Here is a 21,477-nt window from a genome sequence, read left to right as displayed (position 1 = left end):
TTGCTAAACTCAGATTCTCCCGGTTTAGACTGTCACCTCCACAACCTTCCCTGAACTAAAGTTACCAGTAAATAGCCTAAAATACACCAATTCCAAATCTGTGCTTTGTCTACTCACTTGCAATCCCTTACTGTCCTTTCCATTATATGTTTGAGCTTAGTAGTCCTCTCTATATAACAGTTTACAGAGTGAAATGCAGGTGAGCAGAAAGCTAGTGTCAGAATCGGCATCTTTTGGAGAACATTCACAGTGTTTGCTGCGGATTTGATGCAGTGTAAATTTAATGTAACTAAATGGTTGAACACAGCATCCAATCTGCAGAAAACAGGGACATGTGAAATGCCCTTACACTCCCTTTAAAGGGGTGACATGAATGGCGAGGGCGTGGCATGTTGTCACGGCTGCCCGCACCGAGCGTTCTGACCCTAACTTTCAGAACGCCGGCTGCTGCACAGAGTGGAGTAAAGAAAAAAGAGAGACCGCACGGATGGCGCCTCATGTATTACCCCCAGCAAGAGAGAGAACAAGCTAGATGTTGGGGCTGCCGACGCCTCTAGTAGATGGCTGCTCACCTCGAGAGATGAATAAATACGCCATTGACCCTAGTGTATAGGGTACCATAAGAGATCCGCTGCTGAAGCCGGGAGGTCACAGGAAACCGCAGAGTTCCAATCCTGGAGGAGTTTCAGGGAGAACGGAGGAAGAAGACCTATCGCCCTGGCACTGTGGATGCTTGTCCCATAAATTTGATGGAGACAGGAATGAGCAAACATAGATCCCTCAGCAGGGACCACTTTATTGGAGAAAATAATAAAATTGCGGGGTACAGATTACACGTTTTGAGGGAAACGCCCTCTTCATCAGATCTATACAGCTAAGGTAAAATGCAGTTTAAATAATGAGAAATTGGCACCAAATGCTTCAAATGGGCGGAGCCAAAGGTGCAAAACAATGTAAATGGGAAGTACAGCAAGAATAAAAAAAACTTTCATTACCGATACAACATAAAATCATTAAAGTAACACACATCCATTAGGTAATACATATATATCAGTGAGAATACACAATGGTATGTAAATTCATAAGTATTGACAGGTATAATGTCAGGCCTTGGTTTCAGCACCGCTGCATGTATGGGAGGGCTTCCCGTGTTTAGGTGCACATCAGGAGGGGGCGTGCGGCGCCCATGTGACCAGAGTAACCAATCGTGGACCTGCTGAGCTCCGTGTCACTGACAGAAGCCAGGAAGCAGAGCTTACTAATGTAAACAAGCGGGGAGCGTGTTAGAGACGCGTTCCCTAGGAGACCGGTCACGTGACCAGTCATAAGCCTAGATGTACGCTTTCGGTCTGGCATTTACTGAGAGGAAAGTACAAAGGCTTAATTAGGGAAGTAATACTTATATGCACACACATAGCAATGGAGTAGATAAACCCATAAACCCACACAAGCCCATAAATAGTGTGGATGCCGGTGGTAACTAGCCGGTAAGTGTGCCAATACTGTATATATGAACATCATAGAAAGAGACGGCGGATAAATAATAAAAAATACTATGACATAAAAATAAACCCCGGGGGGTGTAGTAAAAACACTGGGGGAAAGGTATGTGAATAAAAACATGTACACATGTATAAAAATATTAATGGATCATCGGATATTAAGATGCGTATAAAAGAATACATGTATAAAATAACACAAAAAGATACCCTTGTGGTAGGCATATAGAGGTATAAATGAAGCAGACGGTTAAAATACTCCGATAAGAACAGGATAAAACCTTAATCCATTACTTTGTGGAAGGCAATAGGATTACAAAGAGCATTCAATGAGTTTGTTCAAACCAGCTGATATCAATGTGCGTAGTTTATATATCCAGTAATTTTGCGCTTTCTGAGAGTGTTGAACCTTTTGGGCGTCATTTTTGGGTACACTTTCAATGGGGGTAATGGTAACACAACTGAAGTTCTGATTATGACGTTCAGTAAGGTCTGGAAACGCTATGTAACATGAAACCATTAATGGTATTGCTCCTATGTTTATTGATGCCTTCACGTAGACACCTAATGATTCTCCCAATAGATTGTAGCCCACAGGGGCATTCTAAGAGGTAAATCGGGCTGCTGCACAGAGATTGCGAGGGGTCCCAAAGGCCTGACCCTCGTGATCGGACATCTTATCCCTATCTTTTGGACAGAGGATAAGATGTCTAGGGGCGGAGTACCCCTTTAACAAGGCTCCCCAGTCCAATTGCCTGTATGCATCTACTTATTGAATCCAGGGTCCCTAAGATTCTATTATAGGTTGTCTTAGTAAGGGTTTTATCCACTAAGGAAAATGTACCCAGTCTGCTTATATTTGTAATAGTCTAACATTTAATTCTGGTTTTCTTTTTTATTTCAAGGATAATAGAGTGCTACTGTGGGACACAAGGAACCCTAAGCCTGCTAAGTGCATTAGTAAGTTGATATTTTATGCATGTATAGTGGTCTCTTAAGTTACACTATAAAGTTACAATCTGTACAGGCTAGTGGTGCCCTAATAGACTGTATAATCTAGGAACATGAACATGCCTACAGAGGTCTGTCCTGGGAGAGGAGCACCATGACTAGACCTAACCCATACATATTACTGTTACATCTGGTGTATTTAGGAGCAAATACCACAACTGTATAAATAATTCCTTTTTATGAAAAATGTAAGAAGCGAGCTGATTGCTATGGGCAACGATGTTTCTCCACAGATTTTGATAAATCTCCCCCACCCCCCGTGTGTGTGTGTGTGTGTGTGTATATATATAATTATATATTAATATAACGCACAAATGATCACAATTCATAGTGATGGAAATATGTGTGTGTGTGTGTGTGTGTGTGTTATATATATATATATATAAATATAATTATAATTTTAGAAATGTTTGCAAATTTATTTAAAATGTAAAAAAAAATTTTTGCATGAACATAAGTATTCAGATACTTTGCTGTGATACTTTAATGTTAGCTCTGGGGCCTTCCATTTCTCTTGATCATCTTTGAGATGTTTTTACACATTGAGTGGAGTCACCTGAGGTACATTTAGTAGACATGTAAGGTCTCCCTGCTGACAATGCAGATCAGAACAAAACCTAAGCCATGAGTGGGAAAGAACTGCCTGTAGTGCTCAGACAGGATTGTGAGTATGACGTGCACTCGTGAGCCTGGCCTGCATCATACCTGCAGTTATCGGCTGCTGTCTTTAGCTGACACTTGCTAGTAATAACTGGCATTGGAGATTACTGCCTTCACTCACTGTCTTCAGCAAGAACAGCAGCTCTCTGTGGTTACCTCTTTCCAGCTTTCTGCTTGAGCAAGAGGTCATCACACAAAGAGCTGCCATTCCCTCTGAAGACAGTGAGTAAAGATGGATTTCTCATGACAGTGCACGTATTGTGAAAAGGGAAGGAGGCACCATTTATGGAGGTAATTAGACATTAAAAGGAGAAAGAAAGGTTAATATAGTGTATATATAACAAAGTAGTGCAACAACACAAACTAATAACATTAAAGTTTAAATGACAGTTACACTTAAAATAATTAAAACTGCAATTGCCCTTTAACTTTCCATGTAACAATGTTTGTTTATTTTGTGTATTCTTTGTGGGGAGGATTTTGCCATTCTTTACATAGTAAATGTCATTTCTCTTAGTAGTAAATGTAAATAATTGTGTTTTAAAATAAACCTGTGATTGTTTATAAACAAAAGGGACTGTTTCTCTTCTGCAGATGTCTGTGCTCCAAATGTCTCCCCTACATATGTGACCTGGCACCCTAACAAAGATGACGTTTTTGCTTGTGGTACGTGGCAGCAGCTTTTTATTTTTCCTTTCACTAGTCTGCAATCAGAAATTTTATTGACACTTTTTGTTTTTTGTTTTAAAGAATTGATCTATCCACTAAGTCCTAACACTGTTGTTGTTGTTAATAGGTGATGAAATAGGAAATGTATACTTTGTAAATTTAAACAATCTAGAATCTACTCGGGCAGTAGCAGCACATTCCAGATCTGTAACAGGGCTGGCATACTCCAGCCACAGGTAAGAAACGCTTTTATTTTCCTCTACCTGGGTGTTTTTATTTATCTATCTATCTATCTATATATATGAAACTCAATGTGTGTATGTATGTTCCAGCATCACGTCCAAACGGCTAAACATATTAACATGAAACTTGGCACACATGTTAGTTATATGTCAACAACAAACATAGGATAGGTGATTTAACCCTTACTCACCCCCATTTGCCGGGGTCTGGGTTTTTGTTCAAAGTACCATACAAGTCTATGGGAAATACATGTTACTGCATAACTTTCAAACGGCTGGAGATATTTTGATAATACTTGGTCACCTGTTACTTATAATTAGTTTGCCAAGGCGGCTTCAACCTGAACTTGTTTCCCTTTGTTAGTCAACCAATTTACATTTTATTGTACACTAGCTGAGTACCCGGCGTTGCCCGGTTTTTCCTTCCTAATCCATGTTGGGAAGGAAAATAAACAAAGGAGGAAGCTTTTGACTTCATATCCCGTCCTCATATCTTGTTGTCGTATGCCAACCCCATATCCCGTCCTCCTATGCCGACCAGTAATATGTGTACCAGGTATTGAAATATCTCCAGCCGTACGGAAGTTATGTGGGAATATACATCTCCCATTGATTTGCATGGGACTTTAAACAAAAACCCTGACCCTCACAAATGGGGGTAGTTAAGGGTTAAATTAACTATCCTATATTTTAAGTGGACATGTTGCTAGTCTCTCTAGGCTAAGTCTTTCCTCTCTATCAGATGCTGGAAATATTGTATTTCATACAGTCAGTGAATTGTTGTTAGGGTCTTATTACTATTAGGGTCTTATTATTATCAGGGCTGATAATCGCCCTGTGTAATAGGCCCAGTGATCAGTCCATGAATGAGCCAATGCTGATAGCATGGCATCAACTTGTTCTTCAGCCGCACATCTCCTATGTACAGTGAAGGAAAAAAATATTTGATGCTGATTTTTTACATTTGCCCAGAGACAAAGAAATGAAGTCTAATTTTAATTGACTTAAGCCACTAAAGAAGGAGAGAGCACACCATATATCTTAAGCATGCAAATATACGATACCACTGGTGCACACACTAGATAAAGTATCAAACAATACAATGGAAAAGGGTAGCGTGCACTCACCGCGGGTAAACAGCTGCAGGCCCGAGGTCCGGTATCACCACGGCATAGACGAGGACGGTAAGGGGCGCTCAGAGGCTACGCCGGCAGTTTGGGACGTAGGAACGTCCTTCTTCCGGCCTCTATGGAGGCCGGAAGAAGGACATTCCTACGTCCGAAACTGCCGACGTAGCCTCTGAGCGCCCCTTACCGTCCTCGTCTATGCCGTGGTGATCCCGGACCTCGGGCCTGCAGCTGTTTACCCGCGGTGAGTGCACGCTACCCTTTTCCATTGTATTTTCTAATTTTAATTGGTTTATTTGAACAGTAAGACACAGACTAACAATGAGAAAATCCTAGAAAATGCATTTCAAGTTATGAATTGATTTGCATTTTACTCAATCCCTTTCAGTAAGCAAGATATCTGATTCCCAGGTGTCTTTAAAACAGATAAGAAGAGATTAGACTCTCTCTTCTCATCTTTTACCAAGACCAAAGAGCTGTCTAGGGATATCGGGGACAAGATTGTAGACCTACGAGACCATCGCCAAGCAGTTTGGTGAGAAGTTTTCCACTATAAAAGTGCAATTTATTTACAAATGAAAGAAGCACAAATAACAGTCAATCTCCTGTAGTGTTACCAATTGTTTTCTTGGTCACTATGGCTCCAGCTGCCTTGAGATCATTAACAAGATCCTTCCTTGTAGTTCTGGGCTGATTCCTCATTTATCATTTCATAATCATTGAAACTCAATGAAGTGAGTGAGATCTTGCATGGAGCCCATGAGGAGGGAGATTGTCAGTCTGGGGCTCCATACAAAATCTCACTTCATGGTGTTTCAATGATCATGAGAACGGTGAAGAATCAGCCTAGAACTACAATGATCTCAAGGCAGCTGGGACCATAAGTAAACAAGGCAACAATTGGTAACACTACTGGAGATTGACAGTTATTTAAACTATTAATTGTAACCCCATGTAAACTTAGTCTTGACAGAAACTACACCGTATCACAGTCTCACAGGCCGCTTGATAAATCTGGCCGATCTACCAACTATTAGTTTGCCTTAAGTGCTCAAGAATCCGCAGAAAAAATGAACTTGTTCATTGTTTCTGTGGACACCAAAATCCGGATGTCCGCGGCAGATGTTTTCACAGCAGAAATTCCGCGATTTGCCGATGCAGCCGTATCCTATTGAAATCAATGGGACTCTGCTGAAGTGAGATTTCCTAGCAGAATTTTTCAGCAGAATTCCATTCAGAAATTCCACCGTGTGAACATAATCTCATGTGGTGCACCGCATGTAAGCCAGTTTTCTTGTGAAAACTGTTCAAGAATTCTGGTGCATTGTCAATAGTAAATCTGGGCCATGCTGTTCTATAAATTGTTCACTTACATTCAATTAGATAACACTAAAGGGGTTATCCGGCCAAAGAGCCGCGTCCTGCGGCGAAACATGTCGAGGGGGCATAGGATAGGTTTTTAATATACAGTGCAGACTCCCCCAACAACCGTGTGTACACTGCAGGTACACACAGGTAGATAATAGGTGATGCCTGGTTGGCACAGACAACTACTATCAATACGGGAGGAGAGATACACTGCAATTTTTAACCCCCCTTTTTTTTGTTTGTGTTCTGAATTAATAAAGATTACACCTTTTAACAAGTATATGGGAAATATAGGGAATTAGTGGATCACCTCGGTGATCTTCTGGTGAATTGGTTAAAACAACACTCCATATATTGGTCCGCAGTTGGATCATCGATCGCCAAAGAGCAGCACCCACATTCTATGCAGGGCTGCGTCTCCAGTTTTGGAAAGCTCTTTGTTTCCGGTGTGAGGTGCAGACTTGCGTCCTGTGCAAGATTGCGTCCGCTCCTCCCCTCTGCTCTTCAAAGCTAAAGCTGGGGGGAGGGCAGAGTGAAAGCAGAGCAGGGTGAGAGAGGACGTACACTCCGCCCTCATCTCCCCTCCCTCAGCTCCGCCTGCTTGGATAAGGGATAAGATGTCTTTGGCCGGATAACCCCTTTAACATCTAGTAATAGTCTGTTTCCCTGTCAAGCATGAAAACCTTTCAGTAGTATAACGTCTGCATGTTTAAAGTAATGTAACGTTTTCAGAGTTAACCTGATGTGTTATTTTTAGTTCTCCATTCTTGGCATCAATCAGTGAAGATTGTTCTGTTGTGGTCCTGGACTCTGAGTCTAATGAAATGTAAGTACAATCTTTTCTCATTTATAATCATTTATTTATTTTTACAAAAAAAAAGTTATGTAAACTAAAATAAAATTTTATGGTCTAGTGCTTGGATAAAGGACTTTACAGTGTAATATTTTTACTAGGTGTACTGTTTATATTTATACTACATTTCGTATGTAGAAAATATAAACTTCAGTGTAACTTCCCATCACCTAATCCAGGCTAGTTTGAACGACCTGGTAGACCACACGTTTGGTTGTTTACAGGCCTTTTCATGGATTAAGTTATTGGTATTACTTTACTTATGTTATGTTTGTTCTTCTTTCCAGTTTCAAAGATCAGTCCCACAAAGACTTTGTAACAGGAGTGGCTTGGTCTCCTACTGATATCTCAAGCTTTACTACTGTCGGGTGGGACCACAAAGTTCTTCATCACAGCCTTCCTAAGGAGGACAAGCCAGAACCTCCTGCTGCAACAAAAGATTAGATTTATCAAATGCCCTTTATTGTACATTATTGGAATCCCTGTCTTGATAATTTAATAGGTTGTCAGTGCTTGAGGTTACAGACCAAAACTTTTTTGTACTGATACCTGGTCCTCATGGCAACACTTTTCTGATTGTGTTGTCAGGAGGTCATTCACTATCTATATTAGTGTTTTTATCATGTATTATCTCTTTGCACATTGATGCAAGCAAGGATTTGGTTATACCCAATGCCTCTGTAACAATGCTGAACCAAGAGAACACAAATCTACAAGTGTTTTTGTTCAGGAGGTTATCAGAATGTCTTCTGATCTATAATCTCAGGCACTGAGAAGAAATATTTTTGTGTACACTAAAGGGTACTTACATAGTTCTATTCAAGACCTTCACACAACCTACAACTATTATAACTGTGATGACAGCTAATGCACTATGGGCGTTCTGGAGTAGCAGAAGCCAAGTGTAGACTCCTGGCATTGCAGGTGCAGCATTCTTTTGTGCCACATTGGCAGATTGCGGTTCTCAAAACAAGATTCTAAGCACTTGTAAGTTACTAGTGGTCAGGGAACAGAAGATAAAGGGGTACTCCACCCCTAGACATCTTATCCCCTATTCAAAGGATGGGGGATAAGATATCTGATAGCGGGGTTTCCGCTGCTGGGGACCCCTGTAATCTCCCTGCTGCACCTGGTTTTCGTTTACAGCATCGGTTGCAGCGCCGGAGGCTCGTGACGTCACGGCTGCGCTCCCCTCAATGCAAGTCTAAGGGAGGGGGTGTGACGACAGTCACGCCCCCTCCCATAGACTTGCATTGAGTGGATGTGGCTGTGACATCACAAACGGGTGTGACTGGGACACCACGAGCCTCTGCCCCACATCGCCAGTCATCCGGGATGGGTACCCCCGTGAACACACATCCTATCCCCTATCCTTTGGATAGGGGATAAGATGTCTAGGGGCGGAGTCCCCCTTTAAGTACATTTTTCCGTTCATGTCCTAAAACCAACTTTTCTATTTCTTGTGTTAGAAACTCAATGTGTCTGTTTTAGTTGCTACTTTTCTGCTGGCGTTTTTTTTTTATATATATTATTGTAATGCTGAATTTAGAAGTCACAAAAATAAACCAATGTTAACAAGTTAGATGTATGTGGTATTTTTAATAAAGCAGTGGGAAGGAGGGGTTTTTACCTATTCTTAGCATTGTTTTTAGTTACTAGTTACCAGAAATCTACTTAGGTCCCACAACATTGTATACTGTGTATTTACTTACACCAAAAACTAAACCCGAAGAGGGAGCTCACTGATTATAATTTACCTTTTTTTATTTGTACACCCAGTTCCATGTCACAGCTTACATTGTAGGTGCTCTGAATTCATCCCAGTTTTGTTTGCGCATTCCTACATACACTATAAGCTATCAGTGTGGTCCAATTTTAATATCATTTTTAATTACAAGAAAAATCAATCTTCAATAGCATTGGTATTTAGCTAGCCAAAGCAACAAATAAGCAGATGCAACAACGAATGCTTTATTCTGCATAGACATGTATTTTGTCTTTGAAAATGTTGCGTATTAAATGTTTCTTACATATACTATTTTCTTTCATATGCTACACACAGATTGCTAGAATTTAAAGGGAACCAATCATCAGATTTTACCCTATGTAACGCTTGGCAAAGCGTTATATAGGGTAAAATCTTTATTTTCGCCATTCCCGGGGGATGCTCCTGCCCCCAGGGATGGTGAAGATATGAAGTTATGAACTAGTCACCGCCGCCGCCGTAAGTAGTCACCTGGGCGGGGAGCTCTTCTCACCTACTCCCGTTCTTCGGCCGGGAGCGACGCCCCCTCCGCTTGATTGATGGGCCACGTCATTGTTCCGCTCACTGAACAGACGGAGCAGAGTGATGACGCGGCCCGTCAATCAAGCGGAGGGGGCGTCGCTCCTGGCCGAAGAACGGAAGTAGGTGAGAAGAGCTCCCCTCCCAGGTGACTACTTGCAGCGGCGGTGACTAGTTTATAACTTCATATCTTCACCATCCCTGGGGGCAGGAGCGTCCCCCGGGAATGGTGAAAATAAAGATTTTACCCTATATAACGCTTTACCAAGCGTTATATAGGGTAAAATCTGATGATTAGTTGCCTTTAAAACAAATAATAATGTTGCAGTTTGTGTTAATTTTTACTAGTCAATGGCTGCTAGTTGCATAGCTGAATCCTTATTTAGCACTCTATGGGACACAGGCTTCTTAATGTATCAATGGGTTGATTCTGTATGTGCTATACTAGCTTGCCCTCCCCCTTTCATGATCTTGTTAAAGTTGAAAATCCTCCCAGTTCATTGCCCCTATCATGATAAACCACCACGGTTTTAGGTCCGGTTGAAAAAGCGCATACGGCGCAAAAATGAGCCGACCGGACCGAACGTTTCACTCCGGTCGGCTCGTTGAAATGAATGACATACGGGAGCGCATACGGTCACATACGGAAGCGTGAGCTTTTAGCTCCCCCCTGCCGTATGCGCTCCCGTATGGGACAAAACGTAGTGTGAACCCAGCCTCAGACTGGGAAGGTGTGTTACCCAGCAGGAGTGACGACATCTGAAGCCATACAGGGGAGAACTTCCTCCCTCACTGCTACACACAGCCCAGAGCAGTTCAGTGTCAGATGAGCTGTGATTGGATAAGGCTGCATTTCCTCAGCATTTCCTGCTTTTGGACTTCTGCCAGGCCAGCAGGAGTCCAAAGTCTGTGCAAAAGATGGGGGGGGGGGGGGATCTGCTCTGGACAAGTAGGGAGACACCTAGTGGCAGCATTTTTAAACAAATAAAACTTCATTTCTTTAAAAAAAAAGTACATTAGAAAGATTGTTTATTGAGCATAAGGAGTGCAATAGCCATCCATATGCGGCTTCCGAGGTATGACGCATGCTCAGTTGTAAAATCCCGATCAGCTAGGACGCAACAGGAGGGTCCCTTACCTGCCACCTGTGCGTCCGATCGGTGATTGATTGCTCCAAGCCTGAAATCCAGGCTTGAGCAATCAACTGCCCATAACACTGATCAATGCCACTGAATGCAATAGCAGTGATCAGTGTATTGAATAAATGTACTGCATGTTATAGTCCCCTATGGGAGCTATAACATTGCAAAAAAAAAAAAAGTTAATCATTTATCCTCTTCCCTGATAAGTTTGAATCATCCCCTTTTCCCAATAAAATAAGTGTTAATAAAAATAAACGTGGTATCGCCAGAACTATAAAAATATATAGTTATTAAACCGCACGGTCAAAGTCCAAAATAGCGTATTTTTGGTAACTTTTTATACCATTAAAAAATCAGGGATGTGGAAATCCTATCGCCCGACGCCCGGGACATGTAGTTCCTGGGTGCCGGGCAGGTGAATTGTTCATAGATTTAGCCCTGTATCGGGCATGCAGGGACAGACAGACTTCCCCCTTATTTGCTTTAATGCTGGTGTGGCGCGCAGGAGCCGATGCAAATCTGCACTTTACACTGGCGCTCAGGGTGTATGTAGTAGGCGGCGGCCCCCAGCTGACCGCAGAGCCCGAGGTCGCATGTTTGCATGACATAATTAAGCCACGCCCCCTCATCTACCCTTCCCGAAGGATGTAGGACGCAGCTCTACATTACACATGAAGACAAAGCAGGAGGAGAGAAAGGATGTACAGTGGTCCCTCAACATACGATGGTAATTCGTTCCAAACGAGTCATCGTTTGTCGAATCCATCATATGTTGAGGGATTCGTGCAATGTAAAGTATAGGAAGCTGTACTCACCTGTCCCCGCCGCTCCGGACCGCGCCCCGCTGCTCCCGATGGTGTCCCCGGGCCTCCGCTGGGCTCTCCTGGTCTTCTCCGGTTCTCTGCTGTCTTCTCCGGTCCTCCGCTGTCTTCCGCAAGGCCTTACTGGGCCTATGTAGCGACGTCATTACGTTGCTGCGTACACCGTTCCTATTGGATGACGGGACGGCGTGCGCAGCTTCGTATTGACGTCACCGGAGAGGGCCGAGAAGACACCGGAGGACCAGCGCTGGATCCGAAGGGCACCCCTTGAGCATCGTGGAGGGGTAAGTAATACTCACCGCACCACACGGGGAACATTAAGCTGCTATCCGGCAGCAGCTTAAGCATTTTGCACTGCCGGATAGCACTTAATGCGATGGCCTCGACATAAAAAAAGCATCGTATGTCGATGCTGACATCGACATGTGATGGCCTCTGAGAGGCCATCGTATGTCGATTTGAGCATATGTCTGGGCCATCGTATGTCGGGGGGGTCACTGTACACAGCTCGGTACACAGCTCCTCCCCCGCACACAGCTCTATCCCTCCTCCTGTTCTGTCTCCACAGGACCTCATCTACCACGGGGGGCTGCAAGTTTGCGAGGGGAGGACGTCTGGTGTGAGGTGAGCTTTTCAAACCCATGCAACCTCACACCGGCCGGCGGTCTTTATTGTGGGTGAAAAGAGAGTTCATGCGGCCTAGCTGATATTGTGCCAGGACTACAGCTCCGATGTCCACTCATGGCCGGCTCGGGCGAGGAGGCCGAGGATGCAGGTTGTATATGTATGGTGTGAGTGTATGTGTAATGTGTGTATGTATGTAATGTATGATGTGGGGGGGGCAGCGGCGGGTGTATGTATGATGTGTGCGTATGTATGGTGTGAGTGTATGTAATGTATGATGTGGCGGGGGTGTGTGTATGTATGATATGGGGGCAGTGGCCGGTGCATGTATGATATGTGTATGCATGAATGTTTTGTATAGGGGTGGACTGACACGTCGGGCATTAGGGCAGTGCCCAAGGGCCTGTGGGGTGGGGGCTGCTGCCAATTGTGCGATCTAATTTTATTTATTTTTAGTGGCTTCTGGCCACCCGCACTAATTTGCACCACCAGAATCCCGCCCCTTCATACTTGCCTGCTGACGAAGAGCCCCACGGATGCACGCAAACACGCCCGAACCAATACTATAACTTCCAGCATGTTGCACCATAACCTAAACTGTAGAACTATAAAGTGCAACATGCTGGGAGTTGTAGTTTTGGTTCTGGTCAGCTGCAGAGCAATAGACTGCATCAGGGCATGCTGAGTGTTGTAGTTACTAACTGCAATTCCCAGTGTTCCTTGACACAGCCTATGGCTCTGCAGCTGACACAAACCAAAACTACGACTCCCAGCATGTTACACAATAACCTTAACTGTCCTACTATACAGTGCAACATGCTGCAACACCCACACAACCATAGGCTGTATCAGGGCATGCTGGGAGTTATAGTTATCTAGTAACTAATGCAATACAATGACACATAAATTAGAGTAAATAAAATGCACCACATAAACTGGAGAAGCAGAACGCCCCCCCCCCCCCCCCCCCCCCATTAACACAGCGCTGTTCACTGTTATCCAATCAAATGTCTCCATATGGAAGTCCCTATGAAGACTGAAAAATAGTGATTCAAATATTTTTTTTTTCAAATCAAGAGTTTTATTGAAGTTTTTCATAAACTTTTACAGGCATGAAATGGAAAACAGTTCAAAAAAGAAGCAAGGGAGTGCCCTTTCACTCGGTAAATAAGAACAGTCTAAACAGAGTGTCTATTGGTTAGTAGGAGGAAGTCACACAAATATAACTTTCTAGTATTAAAGCAATCTCACTCCGTTCAGAGTGGCCTAAGGCCAAGCGGCTGGGAGGCGACTCCCGTATCATCATTGTCTATAAGAAAGGAATGGGAGAAGAAGAAGAAACAAAAGGATAAAAAAAAAGGGGGCTATGTCAGGGGGAGAGGGTGGGAGGGGGGGGGAGGAAAGAAGGAGTGTGGGGTAAGGATGGAGGATGGAGGGGGGGGGGATATGTTGGAAGGTGTAAGGACCAGAGAGAGAAAACTATGAACTAACCTCCGAGCCCGGAACAACCTGGAAACTCCGGAGCACCCGGGTCTGAGCTGTCTGTCAGTCATGGGATCAAGGCATCAGAATGTCCAGAGAGTGAGGAACGGTCAGCAAATGCAGTGGGACGTAATGGCATAGAGAGTAGTCAGTTACTGAGGTGTAGTGTTTCATAATCTGTGGAAGTGGCGAAGGCCACCCAGGGGGACCAGACTAAATGATATTTTGTCAGTTGCTTCCTGGATTCCGCTAACAGTTCCTCCATCCTGTGTAGTCTAGAAACCTCCTGTAACCATGATGAAATAGATGGAGGGACAGTCGACTTCCATAACCTTGGTATCACTGCCCTAGCAGCCAATAATAGGAACAGGATCAAACGGGTCGTGTGTCTGGGGACCGACGAGGGTATGATGGATAGAAGTAGAATATCGGGTGTACGCTGTAAGCGTACTTCTGTTATGCGTTTGATCACATCCAGCACCCTTGACCAAAAGGGGGCCAGAGAGGGACACGTGAGCCACGTATGTAGCATTGTACCTCTATCTGAGAGACATCTCCAGCACAAGTCCGGGACATTAGGGTACATGGATGCCAATAAAGTAGGAACTCTGCACCATCTTGTGAGCAATTTATAATTAATTTCCTGTGCTTTACAGGATATAGAGGTTTTATGACAATTATAGAGAGCTTTCCTCCAGTCTATGTCAGAGATCGAGGATCCCATGTCCCTCTCCCAGCCCATCCTGAAAGGCAAAGGCCCAGTGGAGTGTTTCGCTAAGAGCAATGGGTAGAGTATACTGATTGCGTTCTGGACAGGTGCGGATGATACACAGAGTCGTTCAAACTCACTAAGCTGTCTGTGAAGGTGCAACTTTGTTTTTGTAGAGTTGTAGAAATGGGTCAGCTGTGCATATTGGTACAAGTGAGTCGTTGAGGGGGGGTGACCTCCAAGTAGGTGCGGTAACAGCTTCAGTCACGTCTGCGTAAGGAGTGATGATAGGGTGGTATACGTCTGTTTGTGGAGTGTAAGGAATTGGCTCTGGTGCAATGTCGGAGGGAACAGTGGATTATTGAACAGTGGTAGGAGTGGACCATTCTGGTCAAGCAGTTCAAGTCGGGACATGAATCTAGACCTAGCTTTACAAATAGAGGATATTACCGGGGGTAGATTGTCCAGGGTCATACGGCTATTAGCTGCTCTCGGGCTCCATATTATTGCTCTTGGGTCACATCCCACTGACTGATGTTCAAGGCGTACCCATTGCTTGTCTTGCGTGTGATGGAAGCAATCTAGGACGCGTGTCCGCACCGAGGCCAGGTAGTAGGAGGTGTATTCTGGTAGGGCAAGGCCCCCATCGCATTTCTTTCTGACCAAGATTCGCCTGGCCAATCTGGGGTGTTTGTGTGCCCATAAGAATTTTGATTGGAGTGATACTAATTCTTTAAAAAAGGTGCGAGGGAGAAGGACTGGCAGGCAGGAGAAGAGGTAGAGCAGGCGGGGTAAAATATTCATTTTGAAGATATTGATTCTCCCCAACCAGGAAAAGTCTCTCTTGTCCCATCTAGTGAGGTCATTTCCCAGTTGGAGTAGTAGTGGGGGAAAATTGAGGCGGTAGGTATTCGTCATATCCGCAGGGACCCTGACCCCTAGATATTTAAGAGAGATAGGTTGCCACCTGAATGAGTATGCGGATTGGAGTTGCTGGACCAGTTGTTGGGGGAGAGTAATGTTCAGGGCTTCACATTTAGACATATTTAGTTTATAATTACTAAGGGCAGAGAAGTGTTTTATGGTGCGAAGCAGGGATGGCAATGATGTGAGGGGTGAGGATAGGTAGAGTAAGAGGTCATCCGCGAATGCAGCACATCTGCAATGGCACGAGGGGGTGGGCAGCCCCCTAATATCTGGGTTCGTCCTTATGGCTGTTAGCAGGTGTTCCATGCATAATACATACAACAAAGGGGATAAGGGGCAGCCCTGTCTCGTGCCATTGCAGATGGTGAATGCGGGGGATAGCTGGCCATTGAGCTTAATGTGTGCCTGTGGGTTTGTGTATAGTGCCATAATCCTCGATTTCATAAGGGGACCTATGCCTATTTGAGACAATGCCGCCGACATGAAATCCCAGTCCACCCTATCAAAGGCTTTCTCTGCGTCTAACGACAGCAGGAAAAGAGGTGTATTTTGCTTTCGGGCCTGGTGTATGACTGAGAACGTGCGGAGGGTGTTATCCCTCGCTTCTCTTCCTCGAACGAAGCCCACCTGATCTGGGTGGACAAGGGACCTCATGTGGGGTGCCAACCTATTCGATATCAATTTTGCGAATAACTTGGTGTCCGAGTTAAGGAGCGAGATAGGCCTATAGCTTGGGCAAAGCAGGCGGTCCTTGCCCTCTTTCGGTAGGACGGTGATAAAGGCTGTTAGGAATGATGTGGAGGGGGGGGATGAAGTAGAAATATCATTAAATGCTTCCAGCAGTGGAGGGGCAATCTCAGTTTGGAGGGTTTTATAAAATTTAAAGGTATACCCGTCAGGACCGGGATTTTTACCTGCGGGCATTGAGGCTATCGCCTCTGATAGTTCTAAGTGAGTGAAGGGCTCCTCCAGAGCTTGGATTGCATCAATGGGCAATTTGGGAAGGGCAGTATCGGCTATATATTGAGCCAATGTGGGAAGGTCTGAGTCAGGTGGTCGGGCGGTGGCCGGCTTGGGGAGGTTGTATAGTGACACGTAGTATGACCTAAATGATTCTAGCATTTCAGATGTCAGGTGGGAAACTTCACCCGAGGGGGATTTGATAGCCGGGACAAAGAGAGAGGACTTTCTATTTTTCAGAGCTTTAGCGAGGAGTTTCCCGGACTTATTTCCCCACTCATAAAAAAGCTTTCCGGTCACCTGTCTATAGTAACTGTGTGATGCGTTCATGTGGGCCAGGAGATCTGTGCGGACCTTAGTGAGTTCTCTAAAAACTAGATCCTGCTGCATCCGTTTATGGAGTGCTTCAAGGGTCTGAAGTCTAGTTTGCAGGGCAAGGAATTTCGCCGACGCCTCCCTCTTCAGCCTAGCCCCGTGTTTCATCAGGATGCCCCTGAGAACACACTTCAAGGCTTCCCACCTAGTTAGCGGGGATGATGGGTCTGAAGTATGATCTGATATGAAATGTGTAGTGGAGGACTTCAATTCCTGGAGACATAGCTCATCTAGTAGAAGAGATTCGTTCAGGCGCCAATTGGAATGTGGCTTTGCGAAAGAGGGAAGCGAGAGCGAGCATAATACAGGGGCATGGTCAGATATTGTTATGCTGCCAAGGTGGGTATGGGTTATGGAGTCTAAGAGGTGGTGTGGGCAGAACAGATAATCTAGCCTGCTATATGTCTGGCGGGCGTGGGAGTAAAAGGAGTAGTCTCTATCTTGGGGGTGAAGAGACCTCCAGATGTCAGCGAGTTGCATGGCGTGAAGCTTCCTCCGTAATGCCCGGAGCCTGCTGTGGGAGATTACTGATGTGCCTGTTGAAGTGTCCATTTGTGGGAAGAGTGGCAAGTTGAGGTCCCCACCCATCAGGATGGTACCGGTGGCAAAGGATGTCAGAGCATCCAACTTTTTAAGGAGTAAGGAAACCTGCTCTCTATTAGGTGCGTATATAGATGCAAACGTGAACTTCTTACCAAAGATGTCACAGTTTACAAATACATGGCGAGCGTGGGGGTCTACATCTGTGGAGGTTATCACTGCGGGGAGGGACTTGTGTATGGCAATCGAGGTTCCCTTAGAGTGGGACTCAGGATTGACGCTATGTATCCAGGTGGGGTAGTATTGGTTACGGAGAGTAGGAACATGTCCTTTGAAATGTGTTTCCTGAAGGAAGAGTACATGTACTTTTTGTCTATGGAAGGAGTAGAGGGTGTGAGCCCGTTTCTCCGGGATATTGAATCCCTTAACATTAAGGGACGCCAGTTTAAGGTCAGTCGTCATGTTTAGTCCAAGTCAATGATTGCCACTTACCCCAGGTGCTCCAGGGCTCCAGCTCGTCCGGTCCGAGGTGCGTTCGATGATCAGGGGTTGAGGTCCTGTACAGGTTGGTAAAAATAGGAAGGAGAAGAAACCAAATGTTAGAAAGGGTAAAAGATAGAAAAGACATAAAAAAAGGTGTCCATAAGGGAATGGAGACACGGGTCCTAAAAGGGGGGGCCATAAGGGCCGGTGGTACGACTAGAACCAGTCTAGTCACCAGTCTAGAGAGGGCAACGTGGAAGGTCGCCAGGGATATGCGCCGATGTGCTAATAGGAAATAGGTGGGTCAGTCAGGGCCCTGGCCGCTCCATCATATATCAGCGTTTAGTGCTGCGCATTCAATACTGTGTAGCAGTAAGAACGCGATTAAGGGGGGACGAGTAAGTGAAAAGAGATGATCCGTAGATCAGTCTCTATGTTAATCGAGATGCTATGGGAGGTAGTGATCTATAAACATATCAATCAGGAAAGGAGAAAACTTGAAGCCTAATTGGGAGGGGTAAGGGGAGAGGGGGGGGGATCAGAACAACATCAGTTAGCAGACAGCAAATCAGCATTAGTATGAATTTCTAAACGACACTTCCAAAAAAAATAAGAACAAGAATAAAAATGAACAACAAAGTATCCGTATGTATTGATAAGGAGAGAGCTAACTGTAGGGAAAAACAGCATATGCAAACAGCTGGGAGCTGTCTAGCTCAGCCTAAAAAAATAAAAAAAAAAATAACTATAACACTACGCCTTGACCTAGGGGGTAGCATATTCAACAAGCACCAACATGGTATGGCATGTAGAGACAAATCCAGAAGGTAGGGTCAGGTGCGATCAGGTCTTGTATCTCGGTGACACAGTCTGAGGCGTCAGGCGCTGCGCTCCCTGCGATGGCCGATCCGTGCGCAGTGGATGGTTCTTCATCAGTGGAGGAGCCGAAGTAATGTCAAATAGTCTGTGCCAGTCAGGCAGCGGTACATGTGGAAGCTTGAATGTAGACAGGAAGTTCTTTAGGTCCATAGGATTGCGGAGTACAGCAGAGGTCGTGCCATGTTTGGCGATCAGAGAGAACGGGAAGCCCCATCTGTATACTATCTGCGCATTCTGCAATATCTGGAGGAGAGGTTTCAACGCAGCTCTGAGTTGTAGGGTGCGCAGTGATAAGTCGGGAAATAGGCTGATTGGGGCACCATTATAGGTCAGGTTCTTCAGTAGTCTGGCCTTCCTCATAATGTCCTCCTTCAAGGTGTAGTGATGGACCCTACAGATGATATCTCTCGGTTTAGTCGGGTCAGGGTTTTTAGCTCTGAGAGCTCTGTGTGCCCTATCTAGCTCAAGAGGGGTGTCAGGTGGTCTTTGCAATATCTCATTAAAGACTTTCTGGAGGGTAGTCGTGATGTTCTGAGGAGCCACTGTCTCGGGTAGGCCTTTGACCCTGATATTATTGCGGCGATTTCTATTGTCCAGGTCGTCTATATGACTGATTTCAGCCGCCTGATGTAGTAATAGGTTTTTAGTGGCCTCTTGCAAAGATTTAAGTTGTGTGGAGGTAGTGGAGCGGAATTCCTCTAAGGAGCGCACTTTGTCCTTTAATTGGTCAATTTCCTTTTTGACAGGTTTGAGGTCCTGTCTCCAGGCTAGGCGCAGGTCAGTTGCCATCTCCTGGATGTCAGTAGTAGTAGGTAGCAGCGCAAGCAAGGCCTGCAATTCAGGGTGGTTTTTCAAGGTATTTGTTGCCATTTCTGGCGATGGTAGTGTTTGGTCCGGTGTTGGGAGCCGGATGCAGGGGTGGTCAACAGGGGAGCGAGTTCGTCTGGGATAGTGGCGTTTATCAGACAGGTTGTCATCAGAAGAGGAATGATCAGCTTTCGTAGCGGAATTCACAGTTGCTTTTATAGGCGTTTTAAAGAGTTTTTTCTTAGCTGGAGGACTCGCTCCCCAGTATTCTGGAGTGTCACTGTCGTAAGCTGATTCAGGAGTGTCCCCACCCGAGTGAGATATGTCTGAGTCCATGGCCTCTGCCCAATTAACTGCGTCAACAGCTGGAGGGCCAGGAATGGGTTTCTGAAAGGGAGTAACTTTGTGGTTAACAGGTGCTACTTCACGTGCAGGTTTTGAAATTGCTGTGGTGCAACTATCTGGGGCAGTTTTCTTGGGCTTAGCAGGTGAAGCCAGGGGAGGGTCAGCAGTCAGGGATGGCCATTGCAGCTCCATTAGATCGTCAGGGGCAGGAGGAGTGAGTGTGAGAGAGAGATGGTGGCTTCTTTCTGACCCCTTATTAGCAGCTGGTGGGGTTATAGTTTGAGCAGCATTTCACTTCATTTTCACAAGAGGTAAAAGGGAAAAAAGACCCTCTAAATTTGTAATGCAATTTCTCCTGAGTACGGAGATACCCCATATGTGGGCGCAAAGGGCTCTGGGGGCGCACAAAAAGGTCCAGAAGGGAGAGCGCACCATGTACATTTGAGGTGATTTGCACAGGGGTGGCTGATTGTTACAGCAGCTCTGACAAACGCAAAACAATAAATATCCATATGTGACCCCATTTTGGAAACTACACCCCTCACGGAATGTAATAAGGGGTACAGTGAGCATTTACACCCCACTGGTGTCTGACAGATTTTTGGAACAGTGGTCTGTGAAAATGAAAATGAAAATTTTTCATTTGCACAGTCCACTGTTTCAAATAACTGTCAAACGCCAGTGGGGTGTAAATGCTCACTGCACCCCTTATTAAATTCCATGAGGGGTGTAGTTTCCAAAATGGGGTCACATGTGGGGGGGGTCCACTGTTCTGGCACCATAGGGGCTTCCTAAATGGGACATGACCCCCAAAAACCCTTTCAGAAAAACTCACTCTCCAAAATCCCATTGTCGCTCCTTCCCTTCTGAGCCCTCTACTGCGCCCGCCGAACACTTGACATCCACATATGAGGTATTTCCTTACTCGAGAGAAATTGGGTTACAAACTTTAGGGTGATTTCTCTCCTTTTACCCCTTGTAAAAATGCAAAAATTGGGTCTACAAGAACATGCGAGTGTAAAAAAATGAAGATTTAGCATTTTCTCCTTCACTTTGCTGCTATTCTTGTGAAACACCTAAAGGGTTAAAACACTTACTGAATGTCATTTTGAATACTTTGGGGGGTGAAGTATTTATAATGGGGTCATTTATGGGGTATTTCTAATATGAAGACCCTTAAAATCCACTTCCAACCTGAACTGGGCCCTGAAAAAGTACGATTTTGAAAATCTTGAGAAAAATTGGAAAATTGCTGCTGAACATTGAAGCCCTCTGGTGTCTTCCAAAAGTAAAAACACGTCAATTTTATGATGCAAACATAAAGTAGACATATTGTATATGTGAATCAATATATAATTTATTTGGAATGTCCATTTTCCTTACAAGCAGAGAGTTTCAAAGTTAGAAAAATGCAATATTTTCAAAATTTTCATGACATTTTTAGATTTTTTACAAAGAAAGGATGCAAATATCAGTGAAATTTTACCAATAACATAAAGTAGAATATGTCACGAAAAAACTATGTCGGAATAAGAATGATAACTAAAAGCATTCCAGAGTTATTAATGTTTAAAGTGACAGTGGTCAGATTTTCAAAAAAAATGCCCATGTCCTGAAGGTGAAAATGGGCTGGGTCATGAAGGGGTTAAAGGGATACTCTGGTGAAAAAC

The 21,477-nt window shown here is 44.6% G+C and overlaps 1 protein-coding gene across 1 annotated transcript in view; it reads left to right on the top strand.

Annotated features, from left to right (window-relative positions):
• WDR77 (WD repeat domain 77) overlaps positions 1-8,167 on the top strand; it is a 31,012-nt gene extending 22,845 nt beyond the window's left edge. Inside the window, exons 6-10 of the mRNA XM_056558260.1 lie at positions 2,405-2,459; positions 3,765-3,836; positions 3,967-4,075; positions 7,334-7,402; positions 7,717-8,167. Of these exons, the coding sequence (XP_056414235.1) occupies positions 2,405-2,459; positions 3,765-3,836; positions 3,967-4,075; positions 7,334-7,402; positions 7,717-7,873 (462 nt within the window). The 3' untranslated portion in view covers positions 7,874-8,167. The remainder of the gene's footprint in view (positions 1-2,404; positions 2,460-3,764; positions 3,837-3,966; positions 4,076-7,333; positions 7,403-7,716) is intronic.
• Positions 8,168-21,477: the final 13,310 nt, after the last annotated feature.

This window comes from Hyla sarda, chromosome 2, assembly GCF_029499605.1.
Source record: "Hyla sarda isolate aHylSar1 chromosome 2, aHylSar1.hap1, whole genome shotgun sequence".
Lineage (NCBI taxonomy): Eukaryota > Metazoa > Chordata > Amphibia > Anura > Hylidae > Hyla > Hyla sarda.
This window is presented reverse-complemented; position numbering and strand designations above follow the sequence as displayed.